This window comes from Labrus mixtus, chromosome 4, assembly GCF_963584025.1.
Source record: "Labrus mixtus chromosome 4, fLabMix1.1, whole genome shotgun sequence".
Taxonomy (NCBI): Eukaryota; Metazoa; Chordata; class Actinopteri; order Labriformes; family Labridae; genus Labrus; species Labrus mixtus.
The window spans coordinates 15,360,468-15,381,278 of NC_083615.1; the positions used below are offsets into that span (position 1 = coordinate 15,360,468).

A 20,811-nucleotide genomic window follows, 5' to 3' on the forward strand; every position below is an offset into this window, starting at 1 on the left:
CTGCAGCTTTTTATAGTTTTGTGTGTGTGTGTGTTTCCAGGGGCATCATTAATCCTGTGCCGGCCACTAAGAGCAGCCGTTCAGCGACCTTGCAGTGCGTCCACGTGGCGGAGGGACACAGTAAAGCGGTCCTGTGTGTCGACTGCACTGATGACCTCCTCTTCACCGGATCCAAAGGTTGATAACACCCACAATCATCCCTCCACCCTTCCCTTCGTCACCTCTTCCCCTCTCCCTCATCAGTATTCCTCACGCGTTCGCTTCCTATACTGGCAATGCTAATTTATTCCACTTTGACATACTCGTATGCTGTTAACAGCAAATAAAACCTGACAGGGTTTAATTAAGATTGGCAGGTGCACAGTGTGTGGATAAACGAGGAGATGTAGAAAAATTACATTGCACATACTGTAAAGCTATTCTTGTTAAGAAGCTTTGTATAATAATTAATTGAGGTGGATGTATTGGAAATCAAATACAGTGAATCGCTCATTTATCCCCCTGGAGCTGTTAAGTTTTATGCCTCTGTGCTGGAAACAGATGTGGAGACAGTGTACAGATGTGGAGACACTAGAGACAGTGAACAGATATGGAGACACTAGAGACAGTGAACAGATGTGGAGACAGTGAACAGATGTGGAGACACTAGAGACAGTGAACAGATATGGAGACACTAGAGACAGTGAACAGATGTGGAGACACTGGAGACAGTGAACAGATGTGGAGACACTGGAGACAGTGAACAGATATGGAGACACTGGAGACAGTGAACAGATATGGAGACACTGGAGACAGTGAACAGATGTGGAGACACTGGAGACAGTGAACAGATGTGGAGACACTGGAGACAGTGAACAGATATGGAGACACTGGAGACAGTGAACAGATGTGGAGACACTAGAGACAGTGAACAGATGTGGAGACACTAGAGACAGTGAATAGATGTGGAGACACTAGAGACAGTGAACAGATATGGAGACACTGGAGACAATGTACAGATGTGGAGACAGTGTACAGATGTGGAGACACTAGAGACAGTGAACAGATGTGGAGATGCTAGAGACAGTGTACAGATGTGGAGACACTAGAGACAGTGTACAGATGTGGAGACACTGGAGACTGAAAAGATGTGGCGACACTAGAGACAGTGTACAGATGTGGAGACAGTTTACAAATGTGGAGACACTAGAGACAGTGTACAGATGTGGAGATGCTAGAGACAGTGTACAGATGTGGAGACACTGGAGACTGAAAAGATGTGGCGACACTAGAGACAGTGTACAGATGTGGAGACAGTTTACAAATGTGGAGACACTAGAGACAGTGTACAGATGTGGAAATGCTAGAGACAGTGTACAGATGTGGAGACGCTAGAGACAGTGTACAGATGTGGAAACGCTAGAGACAGTGTACATATATGGAGACGCTAGAGACAGTGTACAGATGTGGAGACAGTGTACAGATGTGGAGACAGTGAACAGATGCAGAGACACTAGAGACAGTGTACAGATATGGAAACGCTAGAGACAGTGTACAGATGTGGAGACTGTGTACAGATGGGGAGACACTGGAGACAGTGTACAGATGTGGAGACACTAGAGACAGTGAACAGATGTTTAGATGCTAGGGACAGTGTACAGATGTGGAGACACTAGAGACAGTGTACAGATGTGGAGACTGAAAAGATGTGGCGACACTAGAGACAGTGTACAGATGTGGAAACGCTAGAGACAGTGTACAGATGTGGAGACGCTAGAGACAGTGTACAGATGTGGAAACGCTAGAGACAGTGTACATATGTGGAGACGCTAGAGACAGTGTACAGATGTGGAGACGCTAGAGACAGTGTACAGATGTGGAGACAGTGAACAGATGTGGAGACACTAGAGACAGTGTACAGATGTGGAGACAGTGAACAGAAGTGGAGACACTGGAGACAGTGTACAGAAGTGGAGACACTAGAGACAGTGTACAGATGTGGAGACAGTGTACAGATCTGGAGACAGTGTACAGATGTGGAGACACTAGAGACAGTGTACAGATGTGGAGACAGTGTACAGATGTGGAGACACTGGAGACAGTACAGATCTGGAGACAGTGTACAGATGTGGAGACAGTGTACAGATGTGCAGACACTAGAGACAGTGTACAGATGTGGAGACAGTGTACAGATGTGGAGACACTGGAGACAGTGTACAGATGTGGAGACACTGGAGACTGTACAGATCTGGAGACAGTGTACAGATGTGGAGACACTTGAGACAGTGTACAGATGTGGAGACAGTGTACAGATGTGCAGACACTGGAGACAGTGTACAGATGTGGAGACAGTGTACAGATGTGTTATGGGATCATTTCCTGGTGAATGTCAGGGATGCTAGGAGGTTATTTGTTATGATTTGAGTCATGATGGTCATTGGTCAAGGCCACTGTGACCTCTCCAAATGGGTTATTTTGCAACAAATCAATAATTTTTACAATATATTTTTTTACATATTTTATTAATCCCTGAGGGAAATTCTGGTTTACACTCTGTTGTTGCGACACATGCTTCTCACACACATAGGCGCGGCATAAACACACATGCACAAACAGGGACAGGCATTAGTGGGGCTGCTACGCAGGGAGCGCACCAGAGCTGTTGGGGTTTATGTGCCTTGCTCAAAGGCATCTGGGCAGTACTCAGGAAGTGAACTGGCACCTCTCCAGCAACCAGACCAACTTAAATATTTTGGTCCACACCAGGGGGCTCATTTATCAACAGGGTGTAAGCACGGAGCTGTGCGTAATGTGTGCGCAAGAACATTCCGTTACCATTACCGTATCCAATTAAAAATCCTTCTCCTTACACACAAAGCCCTTAACCACCAGGCCCCCTCCTACCTCACGGCTCTCCTTCACCCTCACAATCCTGCACGCAGCCTCCATTCTTCAAAGCCAACCTCCTATCTCCCCCTCTTAGAACCAAGCACCGAACCTGGGGGGACAGAGCCTTCTCTATAGCTGCCCCCTCCCTCTGATCAAAACTCACCTCTTTAAACAAGCTTTTAATGTATGATTGTGATGTGTTTTCTGTTTTCTGTAGTTTACCTTTATTGTTGTTATCTTTATGATTTGTGTGTAATGTTGCAATGTCTGTTAGTCTGTCCTTTACTGTGCTGTTCTTTCTGTTTCTAACTATTGTGTCTTTGAGTTATTTAAAAGCGCTTATAAATAAAATGTATTATTATTATTCCCACGCAAAGAGTGGGATTTATCAACTTGTACTTTTACTTAGAAATGTGTGTAAATATAAGCACAGCTCTGAGCATGCTTATGCACAGAATCTAGCGGTAGAACATTGAAACTACAAATAAAAAGCACTACGAGTGTCACAGCACGCCAGAATCAATCTCAACGTAGATGCATGTTCCAAGTTTTCTTTAATCAAAAACCCCAAATAAGTGATTTTGTCTAGTTTGAAACGGACATGTTGCCTTAATTTGTTCCAAAACCTTAAAAAGACCGACGTGATAGGCGTTTGAAATGTTACATCATGGCTCGTTTTGCCTTTAGATGATTTGGCGAACTGTGCGCTCCGCAGTAAGGGCTTTTCAAAAGAGCACTGATCTGTTTGGTCCAGCCTGTCCTCTTGAGGACACTGTTTGATTTTTTTCCCAGAGAGAGCTTTGCCCCAGATGACGCTGTAATGCACCGTTCTTGGGTGAAATTTTGGAGTATTCTGTTATCCTCCAGCTGCAAATGCTTCTCGCTTTTGTGCCGCAATGCATTTTATTTTTTGCATTGAGCTTAATCTCAAACTTCATCTTCGTCTTTTCTCCTCTGACCTGTCATCTTCTCTCCTGCATCATTTGTTCTTTTGTGAGTAACTTCGACTAAGTGAAAAGACTAATAATTTAATTGGGTCACTTAGCGCGAGAGTTACTAACCTTATTTTATTTATTTATTACCGTTTTTTATTCAACCTCATCCACTTCCATTTCTGTTATAAAGCTGCTTTTCTTTGCTCTCGTATTATTCCGCCGAGGTAAATATGTTCACGTGGTTTTTAAAGAGGTGTGTTGTTACCATAAATGGTTTAGTGGAGGCGTTTCTGAATGCAAATGTCCCCGAACATGCACGAGTCTGCTGGTTAAGAACATGTGGGATTTATCAACACTGATTACCTACCAATGTGCGTATGATCGCTGTCCGCATGTTTGATAAATACAGATTTTTTTGTACTTAGAAACATTCAAAATTTCATTCGTAAGACAGAATTTAGAACACTTTCTACGCACTGTTGATAAATGAGACCCCAGGAGTTTAATCTGCGACCCTCTAGATCCCAACCCAAGCCCCTACACACTGAGCTACTGCTGCTCCCTAATTATGACATGAGGTGTCATTTCTGAGATGGCAAAGGTCAACTTCACTTTTACATCATAATATTTTTCTTCTCGCGATTATTATTCAACTCCATAACCACTGAATTCGTGTCATTATTCTTGGGCACCCACCATGAAATTGTGGTGATCATAGAGATCTGTATTTTATAAAGAAGGATCAGGGATCCTTGGGTTACAGGAGATCCAACAATCTGAGTTACAGTTTTATCCTATTAGTTAGAAAGTAAAAGAATGTGTGACAAAGGAAATATTCTTTGTTTCTCTTTCCTCTTGATAAACATTCATACAAATAAATCTACAGCAGAGCAAGATCAGCAAATCAAAAAATAGTCCCTGAATCTAATATCAAGCGTTTGCCTCAGGGCGCTTTACAGTTACTGTTGTTGACGATGATTGATGACTAATTAATGTTATTATTGAGTCATGCATGAACAATATGCCTTATCTTAAACAGTCTTACATGACACCATTATTAATACAAAGAGACCAAAGACCGAAAGTAGACACTTAATAATAATAAATCATCCTGACGTTTCTTCCAGGCTTTAGAGAAAAAAGTGATTCTGCAAGTTTCTAATGTCTCCCTTTTATCACCAAGAACAGGGTTTACGTTGTGATTCATTTTCAAACAGCCTTGATTTCAGCATGGTCCATGCATGAAAAAATAAAGAAGATGACAGACTGTCTTCATGTCCGCAGACAGGACCTGTAAGGTGTGGAATCTGGTGACGGGTCAGGAGATAATGTCCCTGGCCGGTCATCCCAACAACGTGGTGTCGGTCCGCTACAGCTCCAGTCTGGTCTTCACCGTCTCCACCTCCTACATCAAAGTCTGGGACATCCGGGACTCTGCCAAGTGCATTCGAACATTGACGTGAGTTAAACTGATTTAAAGGTGCGCTGTTTTGTCTGACATATAATTATATCATTTTGTTTCATCTTGAGATTTAGAAAAATATCGACCAAAGTTGCCCCTGAATGATCTAATGAATACTTATTTACCTGTAAATACACATTTAAAACTGACTCATCTATAAGAAGGAATGTAGAAGGCTTACAGGGAAATGGTTTTAATAATTTCATCAGACACCATCACAAGTAAAAGCCTCTAATATACAACATGTTCTCTCACCTTAAAAGTATTTCGTACCTCCATGCATGATGTGTGGGAACACTTCCGTTTCTTTTACCCCTGATTTCTTGAATCAGATGCAGAAACATCTCATCTGTGTGGGTTTTTTTTTTTTTTTTCAGGTCCTCTGGTCAGGTTAATGTGGGAGATGCCTGTGCGTCTAACACCAGTCGGACGGTCACCATCCCTGCAGGAGAGAATCTAGTCAACCAGATTGCTCTGAACCCAAACGGAACGGTTCTGTATGCCGCCGCCGGAAACTCAGTCAGAGTCTGGGATCTGAGAAGGTAAAAACGACTGATGAGTAAGAAATGTTTAAGCAGTAACACAGGATATTTATATTGTATCACAATGACTTTAATGTGTTTAAGCCCCTCTAGTGATGAGATTTAAAGGGATGTAATGAATCACAATTTGATCAAAAGAATGTGTTGGATGAATCGTTGTAGATTCTTGCACAAAATAGAAAAAACCTTTGCACATCCATTTCATAAGACAGGTGCGTAGGAGAGCAATGTGTCAATCAAAAACTCAAAGGTAAACTCCTGCACACAGTCTGACTAGCAAACAAACATTTATTGGCAACGTTTCAGTACTTGACCTTCATCAGGCAACCGAAACGTGCCAATAAACGTTTGTTTGCTAGTCAGACACATTTCATCATTATCCTGAAGAAATGATGATTCATGTAGCTCCAACATTCAAACCTTTGGATTCATGGCAGAATTGTCTCGAATTAGCCAATCCTGGTTGAGTGTCCAGTCATCATTGAGATTTTCATTTTGTAGATTCATGAAGAACATGTCAGTGCAAAACGTTTATTTTTATTAAAATGAAGTTATGTGTATTAAAAGTCAAACTTAAGATGAGATTAAGCTGACAGTCTGTTTATAATTCTCTGCATATCTGCTCTGCTCTTAAACAATATTCTGATGCCTAACACACACAGCCGTTTCATCACAGCACACTGCTGTGTAGCTGCACAGTCTGAGGACCTGATTCATTAAAACCTGTCAGGTATCCAATCCAAAACTGTCAGCGGCCGATGACATCCTGTTTAACTTTTGATGAATAGCCTTTCTTTTTTATTTGAAAGGAGAGACAGTCACAGGCAGTACGGATTATTAAAAAACCAACTATATGCACTCAGATTAAACTTCCAAACTCAATTCAAAAACTTGTTTGCTCACACGTCTGTTTTTATCACGAGTATCAGCGTAAGCAGCATCGTGCTTCATAGACTAATGTCCTAGAATTAATTGAGTTTCACCTGCATGCTTGTCCTGAGTCCGGCGCCATTTTTCTATCCTTTAAGGTCTTTTTTGTTGTTTTTTTCCGCTCAGATTTGCGTCCACAGGGAAACTTACTGGTCACCTCAGCCCTGTCATGTGTCTGACTGTGGATCAGTCTGGAAACAACCAGGACATGGTGATCACCGGGTCCAAGGACCACTACATCAAGGTGAGTTTTTAGTGATCTGCACCTCTTTCTCACCTTCTTGTTTTTGCCAAAACACATTCTGATCGCCATGGAAACCAAAGCATAGACATATGTTTGTAACATACGATAAGATTTATGCATTCATGAATACAACATAAGGACTGTGGGAGTGTATCCATTACGCAAGACAAACCTTACATCATGAGCTAGTCCCCACAAAGTGTTGTCACATTGATGCACCTCTGACACGTAGCTGTATGACTCTCTTTCAGCTGTTTGATGTGACTGAAGGCTCTCTGGGGAGCATCAGCCCCACACACAACTTTGAACCTCCCCATTACGACGGAATCGAGTCTCTGGTGGTCCAGGGGGACATTTTCTTCAGCGGCTCCAGAGACAACGGCATCAAGAAGTGGGACCTGGACCGCAAAGACCTGCTGCAGGTACTGGATCAGAAAGATGTTGGATAAAAAAGATGCATTAGAAAGATATTCAGAGGCTGCGATGAAACACTTTGGTATTAAGGAGCAACTACAGTAGCTGTTCTTCATTCAAGGTTGAGTGGTCAACTACTTTTCAAAGTGCTTTGCCTCACTCCAATTCTGATTTGTAATAATGTATAGCACCTTTCATACATAAAAGCATGCAGCCCAAAGTGCTTCACAAAAGAATCACAGACAGGAAATAAAAATCAGAAATGGACAACAATAGATGAAATCCTGAAAGACTGAAACAGGAAAGAAGGTGATGAAATGATGAAAACTAAAAGTAAATACAGTAAGAAATAATACAATATGTAGGAATTGATTCATTGAAATTAGATCTAATGTAAAAACAATGATAAAAATGTTGACCGAGGCTATTTTCACACTAAGACAAAATATTTAATCAACACCAGGCGATATTAAAGACTCAAACTAAGACTTTTAAAAGATGTGAAATAAGAAAAAACTAAGAATTATTAAACTAATCATCAGAAGAAGAAAAGATGATAAGTGTGGAGCGCTGATAGCCTAGCAGTTATCTCGCACGCCCCATGTACGGAGGCTTTAGTCCTCATTGCAGCGGCAGTGGGTTTGAATCTGACCTCGACCCTTGGCTGCATGTTGTCCCCCGCTCTCTCCTTCCAACATTTTCTGCCTATCCTCAACTGTTTAAAAGATGACTAGTGGTTGTAATATTTTTATATAAACAATTTCAAACACCAAATCCATACATTTAAAATATCAAGATTTTGTTTTTTTGTTTTTTTTAGTGCACAAAAAAGTAATTTCTCTAATCTCATTTTGATTATTTTTACATATTCCTAATTAGACGGTGCTGTCAATTTGGTGCTGAGATCTTTTACATACATGTGTGTATTTTCAGTGGCACTAGCCATCATGTAACTGCATATCTGTCATTGAATTAACTTCTCTATATTTGGTTATAAAGCAGTTCTATGTTGTTCGAATGACAAGTAGAGCTAAAAACAAGTCTTACAGCCCGTCAAAAAAAATATGATTGGCCTTGAACCGTTATAACACCTGTCATTTTCAATCCAAACACTTACTGTATTTGCCCTGCCTCATCCCTGATGTTGACATAATAGCAAAATGTTTTTTAACTGCAGGATGTGATCGTCTGTCCTATTGTCAAAAAAACTGACAATCTCAACAGCTGGAAGAGCTTTGTTCTTGTCTACTTTCATAAAACCTTTGACTGCTGTCTCCAACAGCAAGTCCCAAACGCACACCGTGACTGGGTTTGTGCACTCGGTGTCGTGCCGGGGTCTCCTGCCTTGCTGAGCGGCTGCAGGGGTGGAGTGCTCAAGCTGTGGCACACGGACACTCTGGGGACTCTGGGGGAGCTGAAGGGGCATGAAAGTCCCATCAACAGCATATCTACCAACAGCAGCCACCTGTTCACCGCCTCCGAGTGAGTCTGACACACCAACCAAATACACACTATTTATGACTTTATGTTACCAGGACATGCACTGAACTGCTTCACAAGGCATTGACTTACTGATTCACTTTCAAAATTAACTCTTAACTACAGATGAACAAGTCGGAACAGAGATAGCTTCTGAGGATCTGTCACACATAAAGCAAAGAAAGTTCAACTTTCATTAGCCTAGCTTCTAAATGATGTGGGCCAATGCTAAGGCTTAACCACACATCTGATGTTAAATATCTCTTGATTTATAAAATAACAATAATAGTCATGACTTTTATTTATTTACAGCTTGACCAATAAGGGGTTTTTGGGTCGATGGTGTAGTAGGGAAGAGGAAAAAATATCAGAATCAGGTTTTATTGCCAAGTACATTTACACATACAAGGAATTTGTCTTGGTGTATTGATGCAGAAACAGTTAACAAAGGAAAATAAAGCAAAAATAGCAAGAACTTAAATAATGAAATATAACAAGCTATTACAATATATAGTATACAATTTAAAAATGTAAAAATATTAGAAAGAAAAAGTACAAAATGTGCAATGAAGGAGCTGTGCAGTTGACAATGAAACAAATCTTGCAGTGTATATAAATCCACTCACAGAGTGCATGTAAAGAAAATATATAAGTCCAGTGAGCGTTAATGTAACGCATAAAAACAGAAATCTTTCTTAGATCTATGTTCGATCTGTAGAGGTAGGTATAGATACCTTTATTGCGTCGTTCCCTCAAATGCAGTTATCGAACACTGGTGGAAAAGATGAAGACAAGATGGTCACTCAACTGAGAAGTAACTGCACATGGAGAGTGATGATGCTTGTTGTGATACATATAGCACATATTAGCATGTAAGCTAATGAACGAGGGGGGGACAAGCTAACACTATACTGTAATTGATGTGCGGCGTCTGCTTCCTGTCGCTGTTTATTGTAGTAAAACATTCATTCAAGTCAGCAAGACTGATTAGAGATGTTTATTACTTCCTCAGCTGTGTGGTAGTTTAACTCTTTTGTTCGTGTGTTTGACTGTTTCTTCCAGTGACCGGACTGTGAAGATCTGGCGTGCACGTGGCGGACTGGACAGCAACTTGGAGACGGTCGACAACGCAGATGAGGTGGCCAGTATCTGAACACAGCGCCACCTGCTGGGTGTGACTTTAGAGGACACTTAATGGCATCTTTGGATGCTGCTGCCCTGCACTTTGATCCCCCAACTTCTTAAGCCCAACGCTGACTCCTGAAACACACCTTTAACGCCATGTGACCTTTGTGACTGAGCCAAGAAGGAAGACATGTCCACCCACACTAGCACCATACTTCTTTCCTTAAACTTGTGCTAGTTAGTTTAGTTTAATGTATTGTTCATACTCTTTGCAGTATTTTTTTTCTCTTTTGCGCTGTAGACGATTTGTCATCTCAGAACATGAGAACATCACAAAGTCAGATCTGATCAATCGAGACTCGAAGACGACAAAGACAGAAAGTAGCTGAGCGCTATTCAGAACTGTGCCAGGATCAAATATAGAAAAGAAAGAAAGGCTAGAAGTCAAGGAGGAGAAGAGAAGGTGGCCGAGCGAACGGGTTGGTAGCTGGTCTTCCCAAACCCAGTTCTCGGGTTTGTGAGGATTGTTTGAGATTGCTTTTCTGCACTGAAGCAGAACAAATGTCCCTGCGCTCCTTTTCCCCTTAAGATTAATCAAAGTGGCTTTACTGCTCGTGTTAAAGACAAATCATCCTTCCCCTAAACTTCCCCTTCCTGCTTTTGTGCTCTTCCCTCCTAAATTCATGCAGCTGTTTAAGATCAGCGACCAAAATTGCGCACACATTTGTTGTCCTTGCTGTCCTGCACTGCACTCGTGAACACAACACGCTTTACAGTAGCAGCAAAAAGTTTGACATTTTGAGACGTATATTTATTCCCTTTCTACTCTTGTGTCTGTCTGTGAAATAGAGTTTGGTTCGCTTGGCTTAGCATAGCATAAAGGCTGGAAACAGGGAAAATAGCTGCTATGGCGTCATCCAAAGGGAGAAAAGCATCTGACTGTCAGCATCTCTAAAGTTAAATAACTAATATGTTTTTTCTTTTCTAAGTTTTAGGTTTGATTCACAGGGAAGCGCCTTGTGATTTACATGATGTGTTTACTAAATAGTTTAGAAGTTGCCAAAATATAGCGAGCCAGAGCTTTATCTAACATAATTGTTTTTGTTTAATTAAAGGGGAAGAATATCAGTGTTCCCTTTGTCCTCTGCTGTCTGCACAGTCGTGTTTAAGAGACTCCTTCAGACAACAGGAGCCCCGCTTCAGAGCAAGAAGAGACGTAACAGGAAAGAGTAGCAGCTGATGAGCTGAGCCACTGATGATGTCGCTTGTGATGAAGCTTGTCAAGTCACCAGCTGCTGATTGTCAAACACACGGTCTGTATCAGCAGCTGTCAGCTTTAAGCGACCTCAGTAAGTTTCAATCTTACGACTGGTTAGAAATGACAGAGTGGTAACAGAGCAGTCGTGTTCAGAGAAGAACAATATTCAAACAATCTTCTATGAGTCAAGGAAACAAAATTTATAAATCGTTTTAGTTTATAACCATTCAAGCCCTTTTAAGCGTCCTTGGGTTTCATGGAAGGCGCTATACAAATTAAGTTATTATTGTTATTATTATTTTATTGAAAGAGCGGCCAAATGATACAGATCATTACATTTACAAAACTTGGAATATTTATTTTTGAAATTAGATTCTTGAAACACTATTGGAAAAATATAATAGAAACAGTAAGATGATAAAACAGATTTGTATAAAAAACCTCAGTAATGTGCTGGAATATATCTCGGAGGGCAGCTGTAACCTCCTCTGGTAATTCAATTCTTACACCTACAGTACTGTGTGAAAGTCTAAGGTCACCTCTAGCCATCTTTATTCATAACTCGTCCACTTTATTTAGATACAACCTGGAAAATAGCAACCAGGAAATACTTGCACTTTTTCTTTTCAAAATCTATTTATTCTGACCTCCCTCTGTGTTTAGCACATCTTGAACTCGTTAGTGGAGATTGTCTTGAAGGTTTCTACTACATCATAACAGGCTTCTCTATATTGAAGCATTCTTGTATTTCTGTCTGCCCAGGTGATCCCATACTGTCTCTGTCATATCCAGGTCTGGACTCTGTGGAGGCCAGTGCATGGCTGTCAGTGTTTTACCAGCTGTTTATCTTTCCAAATATGATTCACTGCATTAGAGCAGTGTGTTTGGTTTGAAGTCGTTGTCAGGCTGAAAAATAAATCCATTTACAATCAGGCTCTTTCCAGGAGGACATATCATAATAAAGCACTGTCCTGTATTTGATGTACGGATTAGTAAAAAAAACAGATGTGATGAGTCAATTTGAGAGCTTGGAGTTTCCAATAGGCAGATTTTTTTTTCATACCTCAAGCCAGAGCCAGGCTAGCTGTTTCCCCCTGCTTCCAGTCTTTATGCTGAGCTAAGCTAACTGGCTGCAAACGCTCAGAGAGAAAGGGAATGAACCTTCAGAAAATGTCAAAGTATTCTTGTAAATCTTGAGCACTTGTGAAAACCGACACAATGAGTCTTTGGTAAAACAGTTAATCCTTCATAAATATGAATAGGTTCAGATATATTCTGCACTTGTTGTCTGTGTTTCATCGTACTTGTAAACGTGTGCTCACTCTCACATGTTGCGGTTAGCGCTCACTGAACCTTCACTACTGACATGTCGTCTAACTCCCGTGCTGCTAAGTCGTGTGCTCACCTTCTTCAACCCTATAAGAGGGCTCTCTCATCATGGACTCCGGGTGAGGTCCAATCAGTAGGCTACCCAGCAATGTGTTTGTATATAAATGTGATAATATCTTTCTTTGTTTTTTTTGAAGAGGAGAGGCCTTCAGACTTTCCCCTATGTTGTGAGAATAACCCCTCGTCCGTCTCCCAGTTCTGATCCTCGCGGCGCCTTCCCGGAGACACTCGCCGTCTCTTATGATGCAACTGTCGCGATTGTGTGCTGTCACTTTTTGAATGTTTGGTGAAACAGCCGCTGTTGACATTATTTGAGTACATATCTAATGTATGTAAACGATGTATTTAAAAATAAATCAGACCGAATGTTTGTTGTGTGGGACCACAGATTTGGAAACAGTCCCACATGAGAGCTGAGCGGACCAGATTAAAAGCTGTGGACGGAGTTTTTCCTCCAGTGAGCTGGCAGATTGTGTTTTGTGGCCTACACGTTTTTCTTCTCTCTGTTCTTCTGTTTGTAATGCTCTCCCTGTTACACATTTCCCAGGCGTCTCCCCCTCTCTTTCTCTCTCTGGAGTTTTAGAAGCCATTCCCGAATGGCCGACTCTGTAGCGATTCTAATGTCAGATGCCTGGTGAGAATAAACACCATCTGTCAAAAACAGCAACTTCTGTGTGGTTTTTCTCTGGTCTTTCAGTCATTTATAAACTACATGTAGAGGCTCAGATACCTGCAGGTTGGTCACTTATACAAACATCTACAATATCTGGTCAGTTTTTAAAAATGTGTGTTTGCTTTTCTGTCTATAGTCTCTTAATTTTCACCTTATTTCAGCAAATCTTCATTTTAAGCCCAACTCATTTTTATTATTATAAAAGGCAATATACAAACTGGACATTTTTTAGTGTTAATTGATTTGATGTGTGATACAAATGCATGAATTCTCCCATGAAAAAAATCATTATTATGACTTTATTTTGTACCATATTGTCATATAAAAGCCTCATGTAACTAATTACCTCACTAATAAAGGATGTATCTCAGGTTCCTGCAGGAGTTACTGTTGTGTAGGAAAACAAATTATATCTGCTCACTACATCTTGTAGATTAAGGACCATTTATTTAAAGTTTTCTAAAGGGTGCTGGCTGAATCAAAACAAGGCACTCAGTTCTGCACTGCCTTTAAAGTATTGGTCAGTTTTGTGAAAGGCCTGCCAGATAAAAGTCGCCTAATGTTGAATCTTCATGAAATGTCACAACATCTAAAACTAAGATGAGAAAATATGACGAGTCATATCTCATCCTGGCTTCACCTGTAAACATAGCCTACAGTGTGTGGTGACGTGTGAAGTGTCTCCTGACAGCATGAAGCCGAACAAGTTGAGACACTTTGGACACGTCAAATCGGTCAAAAATGTTTGCTGTTAACACGTGAAGAATTCCTGAAGATGCATCACTTTTGTTTTTGTTCTCTCTGTGACAGTGGCTCGGCAGTTTCTTCAATTCTAAGTAACACATTAGTCGAGGTTCTTCATTTCTTTGCGGATACAGGAGTTTGTTAGCAATGTCTGGTAAATGGATTTGAGCTTGTGTAGCGCTTTTCCGGCTCCTCAAAGCACTTTTACGTCTACACATTGATCAGACGTAATTAATCACATTCATACACCGCCGAAGAGGAAGGAGCAACAAGGGGTTAAGTGTCTTACCCAAGGACACATCGGGCATGTTGGACCCCTGACCTTGTGGTTGAGAGGCGACCGACTCTGCCAACAGAGCCACGGGTAGTTTTCGTGAACATGGATATATTTTGTTGTGTCCGGGTTGGTGGGCTTTACATTATACAGTATGGCAGTTCAGGCGACACATTTCTTCCATCTTTCTCAGAGAATAAATTAATAATTATTCATATCCCTCCATCTGTAGATCTGATCTTGCATGCGAAGTTATTGCTTCTTTTTTTTTCTGCAACCTTTAGATTTATTTTGTTTCACGGGGATGGAGGTTGAGTCCGAATGTAACCTCAGCTGTTAGCAATCAGAGATATTAATGAATTCAATTCCTGCAGACGCTTCTGTGTTTCTTTCCAAACCTTTCCTCTGAGGTGAGGATACTTTCTGTAAAGCAGGAGGTGTTTCCTTCACATGTTTGAAGATGTGCGACCACTTGATGGCAGTAGAAGCACCTGCACGGCTGACCGAGGACAGTGTGTGAGTAACAGTCAGAGCTGTCAACATCCCAAAAATACATTCACTGACATTTTATGCATTTGGCTAATAAGAGAAACAGCAGCGAAGCTTTGATTCCTTAGTGACATCCCCAAATGAATCTACTAGATGGCCTCCAGGGTAAAATGACTGTGATGAATTAACAGCAAGGAAATATATGACACAGAGACCCTCTACAAGACATAGGCTACATATTATTCTTTATTAGAATCTGTGTTAAAGTGCGGTATTATTACAGACTCACTGACATGATGAATATTGGGCTGTGGGAGCCCCTTGGGGGTCTGGGGCCTGGAGGGTTTGCTATTTTCGAAATCCAGTCTCACTGACGAAATAATGGGCAGGAAACAAATGTGTAACCTTAGTAACTGTACTCATTATCTTGGTGTATGTAGCTCCAGTTGTAATTCAAACATTGTACTATGAGTGCTTTTTTTTACCCTTTTACTTTAACAGATAATACTCACCAACGTGTTTTTCAAATTAAGTCTGGAACCAAGAACCTTAACTTGAAGCTGAGTTTTTTTTTTACTGTTTGTAGATTAAGTGTTTGTCTTGATGCTCAGGCCAGCATTCATGACCTCCTGTCTCGGAGTAATGTGGGTGTTTCATGAGGGACAGCCGTTAAAGCTCCTTTGAGGAACTTTCAGTGTGTGGTGATTTTTGTTGGGGCTCCCCTTGGGGACACAGTTGATCTAATCCTGTCCATGTGTAAGTAGAGTTACCTGTTGGAAAATCTCATCCTGTTGTCTCTTAAGAGTCACACATCGCACACACTGTAAATCTTTTCTGTGGAATATGTATTTAAAGAAATTGTGTTTCAGCATTATGCTGTTTACCGCCTGGTCTGACACCGGCAGCGTTTACAGGCATTAAAAACAGTTATATATTGTCATAATCAATATTCTCACAGATGGTCTCTTCTGCTTTTGTAAGAGAGGCTTCAGTCTGTTTCCTAACCAGATACAAAATCCTCGTGAATGTGAGTGTGGCTGGTTGTCTGTCTCTATATGTCAGCCCTGTGATTGACTGGTGACCAGCCCAGGGTGTGCCCCGCTTGTCGCCCAATGACAGCTGGGATCGGCGCCCGCCCCCAATGACCCTGGACGGGAAAAGCGGTAGGCTATAGATAATGGATGGATGGGTGGATAACCATCAGCAGGCACAATAGCATTTTTTAGATAATAAATATGCATCAAATCAATTCAAACAATCAACATTTGTCTTTATTACAATTGTTCACACAAGGTTACCTTTGTCCAACGGTTAAAGAGCAGGAGTCTACAAAGTGCTTCTTTTCCGGTTAAGGGCCTTTGAAGCGATCCATTTAACCAAATTTTGTAATCAATACTTTTAATCGAATGTTACGTGAAATGACTGATGTATAAAAATGAGCATTGATCTGACCATTGACACACAGTGTGCACTATGTTTCCCTGCAGCTCACAACAGCTACACCGTAGCGTGGTATATTTCACCGCCACATTAATTAACTTCTTCAGTGAAGTGAGCCCCTCCAGCCAAGTTCAGTAATACACTCCATTATTTATATGGGAAGTAATTTACTGAGAACCGGGCCCGGCGGCTGAAATCAATAACACAATATTCAGAATATTTAGTTTGCAACACTGATTTGATTTCCACACACGGTAAATGTCTGCATATAGAATCGACACATTCATGTTGAATGAATTACACTTTTGAACCAAGTCTACGTCTCTTGATTTTGATGGAGGACATTACACATTATCTACTTTACAACAAGTCTAATAGGGATTCAAAAAAGACATCTAGGGGCCCTGGAGGCCTGGTACCCATGTGCAGAGGCTGAAGTCCTCAGGAGCAGACGGCCCGGGTTCAAAGTCCAAAATGTGGCTCCTTCCCTGCATGAAGTACACAACTCTCTTTCTCCCTGGTTTCTGACTCTATTCACTGTCCTATCTCTAAAATAAAGACAACACAAACAGACTTGTGGTCATACTAGAGTTAGCCATAGTGGCTTACGTTGGCTACAATGACATAGCTTGCTTTAGCTGGAAAACAAAGACTGTCATAGCTAAGTATGATATTTTTTATTTGGAATTTTCTTCAAAGTATACATACAGATATAATTTGTGAAACAGTGGTTCTACTTTTGTTTTCTTATTACTCAACTACATCTCAAACTTTTTTTCCAGGAGTGCTAAGCTTGTTTCTGCAGTTGCTTGTGCCTCTGCTGTATTGATCCTAAACAATACTAATAGTAGAGTTATAAAAATATAGTTATATAGTTATAAAATACTGAGGTTTTTGTTTTTTGGGGGGGCTTTTGTGCCTTTAATGGAGAGATAGGACAGGAAAAATGTCTTGTGTGTCACTGTAGTGATGTTTCATGTTGTTGAGTTGTTTGCAGTTTCAAGTAACAGAAAGATTATCTCTCTGAGCCTTTGTATCTAATTAAAGGTTGTTTTATGATTGTTTGATTGTCGTGAGAACTGCCTACTCTGTTCTCTTGATTTATAATTTTAATTCAGAACTTTTTCTTTTGAATATGTCTTTTTTTATTCATGTGTTGGAAGTTTGAGGAATAAATAAATGAGAGAATAGCAACACTTCTTCAGTCCTTGTATTGACCCAAGCAAAACATTTTTTACAAGAATTGTAGACTAGCTGCACTTCACTCATAATCATAAACCAATCTTCTTTCATTTGCCACACAGTTATAGTCTTTTTTTAAACGTTAAATCAGAGTTATATTCTCCAGGCTTTACAGACCAGATACCTTAGTGACAAATAGGGGACTTGATCTACATACATAGTTCAGGTTCAGGTTATACTGTACCACAAGCACAAACACTCATACAAACACTTCTTCAGGTGCTTAATGAACGTCTCAGGATCCCATAAGGGTTTTCTGTAATAAATCTGCAGGACTGTCTGACAGGAAGCGGCAATCACCGGCTGCCTGATGTGCATGTTGCTGTGTTTAGGGTTTGTAGATGTCACTCAGGTTGTGATGAGTTGAATCTCCTTCTCTTTTTTTTACAGTGTCCTTTAGAGTTTACAGACATCAACCAGACCTTTACATCACCTCTTACACACACACACACACACACACACACACACACACACACACACACACTAACCTCATGTTTAACAAAGCAAGCACCATGCCTGCTATTCCTGCTGACTTCTTCATACATCACATGTGTTCTTTGGTCCTCTTTCTTTGATGCAAGTCTATTAATCCTCATTTAAAAACAGCTCAACCAGCTTTTTTCACAAGATGCAGAGATGTGCACATTTTCACACCGGGCCCTGCTGCACGTTTGCTGAGCAGATCTCCGTCCCTCAGAGACAGATTTTGACCTGCTTCAGCACAAACTAGATCTTAAGGACCCTTTTTTTACACAGCAGGTGGTATTTACTGAGATTGGTCTTTTCATACAGTATACCTTTAATGTGGCAGCAAACGGGTTTATTAGAACTAACACATTACTGAAGAAAACACATGTCATCTTACAGTCTTATTATTGAGTTATCAGTTTCAAAGGTGCATTTGTTTTTATTTCCCTTAAAGAACTAATCTGTAAGATATCTACTGAATTAAATCATAAAATTAGCTTACTATATGATCAGACATTAAGGAAACATGCTCTGTTGAAGTGCTGGCGTCTCTGACATCAATGCAGCAGCCAGTATGTAATTTAGATTCTGGTCCTAAATGGTTTTGTTTGGACCAGAGAAGGTGGGCTTTAAGGTTTTAAGGCACCCCCATACAGCCGTTTTGGATGCCCCTCGGTTTGCCAGGCAAACGGCAAAGCAAAAAGTGTTGCAGCGATGGAAGCGGGCAAGTGAATTTGCTCCGATATAATTGATTCTACTCAACATAAAAAAACATTTTTTTATAAGCTCCACGACCAGAAATGTAATAAGACTAGGATCAATATTGGAGATGCTTTTGAAAAATAGTGAGAGGTTAGAAGGCAGAGACTGATGCAGGGCTGTGTTTGGAATTCGGACTGCAGTACCAATTTTAAACACTATGTGTCAGAGTTAGATATTGCTCCTTTAACTACCCTTAAAATTGAAACAAACTGTCTGTATGTGATGATGAATAACTTTTACCTGCAAACATGAGTCCATAAACGGATTTTCAGGGCATCGAAAAAGTGAAAGCAACTATCACAATAAATGTAGTGTTTCCTTCATTAGGATCACGATTTCAGCTTCTCATGTATCACATTTTTGCTACTTGTTGGTCTTGCAAAAGAGAAAATTGACTATTTTTTGCATTTCATACTGTTTATTGGACAAAGAAACACATTTATCAATAGGAAAATACACAGTATTTTTTAAAGGTTTGCGATCTTAGCGAGATTTGACTATGAAGTTCTGTGAATTTGTACTATTAGATACAAAAAAAGAGAGACTGTAATGAGAGAGTGGGTATATTTGAGATAAACTCTGTTCATATATAACACAATGGGTACTAAAGCTCTCTCCAGTTAATCAAGGGAAAGAGAGATTGAAGAGACAGTCGGGTAATGAGGAGCAGTCAGAGCTCTGAGGATTTGAAATCTATTTGAGGCTCTCAGGCGCGAATACAATACAATTCTGGTCAGATACCCTGGCAGCTTATAGCAAAACTATTTTAAAAACTACTACATCAAAACAAATTCCTGCATTTAGGTCATGATGAAAAACCCAACTCCTTCCCTTCCTTTTCTAACAAAAGCCAAGAAGGGACTTTTTATTACCCTTGAGGACGTACAAGAGGTAATAAAATCGTTTCCCAATAAAAAAGTTCACTTGTCATAAAAGGAAACTGGACCATGCCACCTCTCAATCATCTGGGGTTGTCTTATTACAAATCATCAAACTCAACACCTCATCTGGAACAATCCCTCAACTGCTGTTTGAAGCTAATGTTGCACTTGCACTGTATGAAGGCTGGGATAATATCATTTCTCCAGGTAGAAATAGAAACACATTGAAACAATCTGGATCAGTAAAGCTGTATAGGCTCTAAGACACTTTAATGCACTGAGCTTATTGTTAACACCATATAAATACATTTTGATTTATTTGTACAAATTAGGAGGCTTAAAGTTAAAATAATATTTTTCACCACTATTCCTCTATTAAACAAGACATTGAAGCAGCAGTTATGTACTGTTATTATACTGTTTAACTAATATGTGGAAGAAGATTCTACCAACAAATCTTTTAATTCCTCCACCTGTCTGTTGCCTGCAGTTGGCAATAGATTCCCTTTGAGAGGTGAGATAGCCAAGACACCTGCGATTTTTTCTCTAGATTCACACATATAAGGTGTTTATATGCTAATGAGGATTGTAAACTTGTTTTTTTACTAAAAAAGACAACCAACCTTCTCTGGAACAAAGTATTCTTGTCACGAAGTTGCAAAAACAGTAATCAAATGTGTGAATATGACTGTTTTCACACTTGATTTGAATTTAAAAAGTCTCCCATCTCACAGGCCTGAGGCAGAAGTTGCTTCCAACATATTTGATACTATTTGTGTCTTTGTTTCACCTGAAATAAAACTCTCAAAGTGGGATTTGAGTCTGTGATGTAGCCATCAGAAGATAAAATCAAGAGGATTCACAGCGGCCCTCCATTTCGTCTTCATTTTCCCAAAGATCTTTGAGTGAAATGGGAGTTAGATCATTTTGTGGTTCTTTTTATCTATAAAATTGCCAGGTGCTGAATTCAGGTAGAGATGAGGGGCTGGAGTGTAACTACACGTCATTTTAGGCAGAAGATTACAAAGAAATTGTTGAAGTCACATTCAGTTCTTTCATCCTAAAGGTGACTCAGAGAAAAATGGCTGAAACTCTAATATGCACACAGATTGTGGTTTTATGTCGCATAGCTCTGTGACTAAAACATTCAATGCAGGATGGGGAGGTCTGTCATATAGCTCTTATGGTAGCA

The 20,811-nt window shown here is 40.3% G+C and overlaps 1 protein-coding gene across 5 annotated transcripts in view; it reads left to right on the forward strand.

Moving 5' to 3' along the window:
* kif21a (kinesin family member 21A) overlaps positions 1-11,486 on the forward strand; it is a 63,355-nt gene extending 51,869 nt beyond the window's left edge. For all 5 annotated transcript variants that reach the window (XM_061036008.1, XM_061036010.1, XM_061036011.1 and 2 more), the window contains 7 exons: positions 41-177; positions 5,088-5,262; positions 5,643-5,807; positions 6,864-6,981; positions 7,233-7,403; positions 8,678-8,877; positions 9,937-11,486. In XM_061036008.1, coding sequence (XP_060891991.1) covers positions 41-177; positions 5,088-5,262; positions 5,643-5,807; positions 6,864-6,981; positions 7,233-7,403; positions 8,678-8,877; positions 9,937-10,027 — 1,057 coding nt within the window. In that variant the 3' untranslated portion in view covers positions 10,028-11,486. The remainder of the gene's footprint in view (positions 1-40; positions 178-5,087; positions 5,263-5,642; positions 5,808-6,863; positions 6,982-7,232; positions 7,404-8,677; positions 8,878-9,936) is intronic.
* Positions 11,487-20,811: the final 9,325 nt, after the last annotated feature.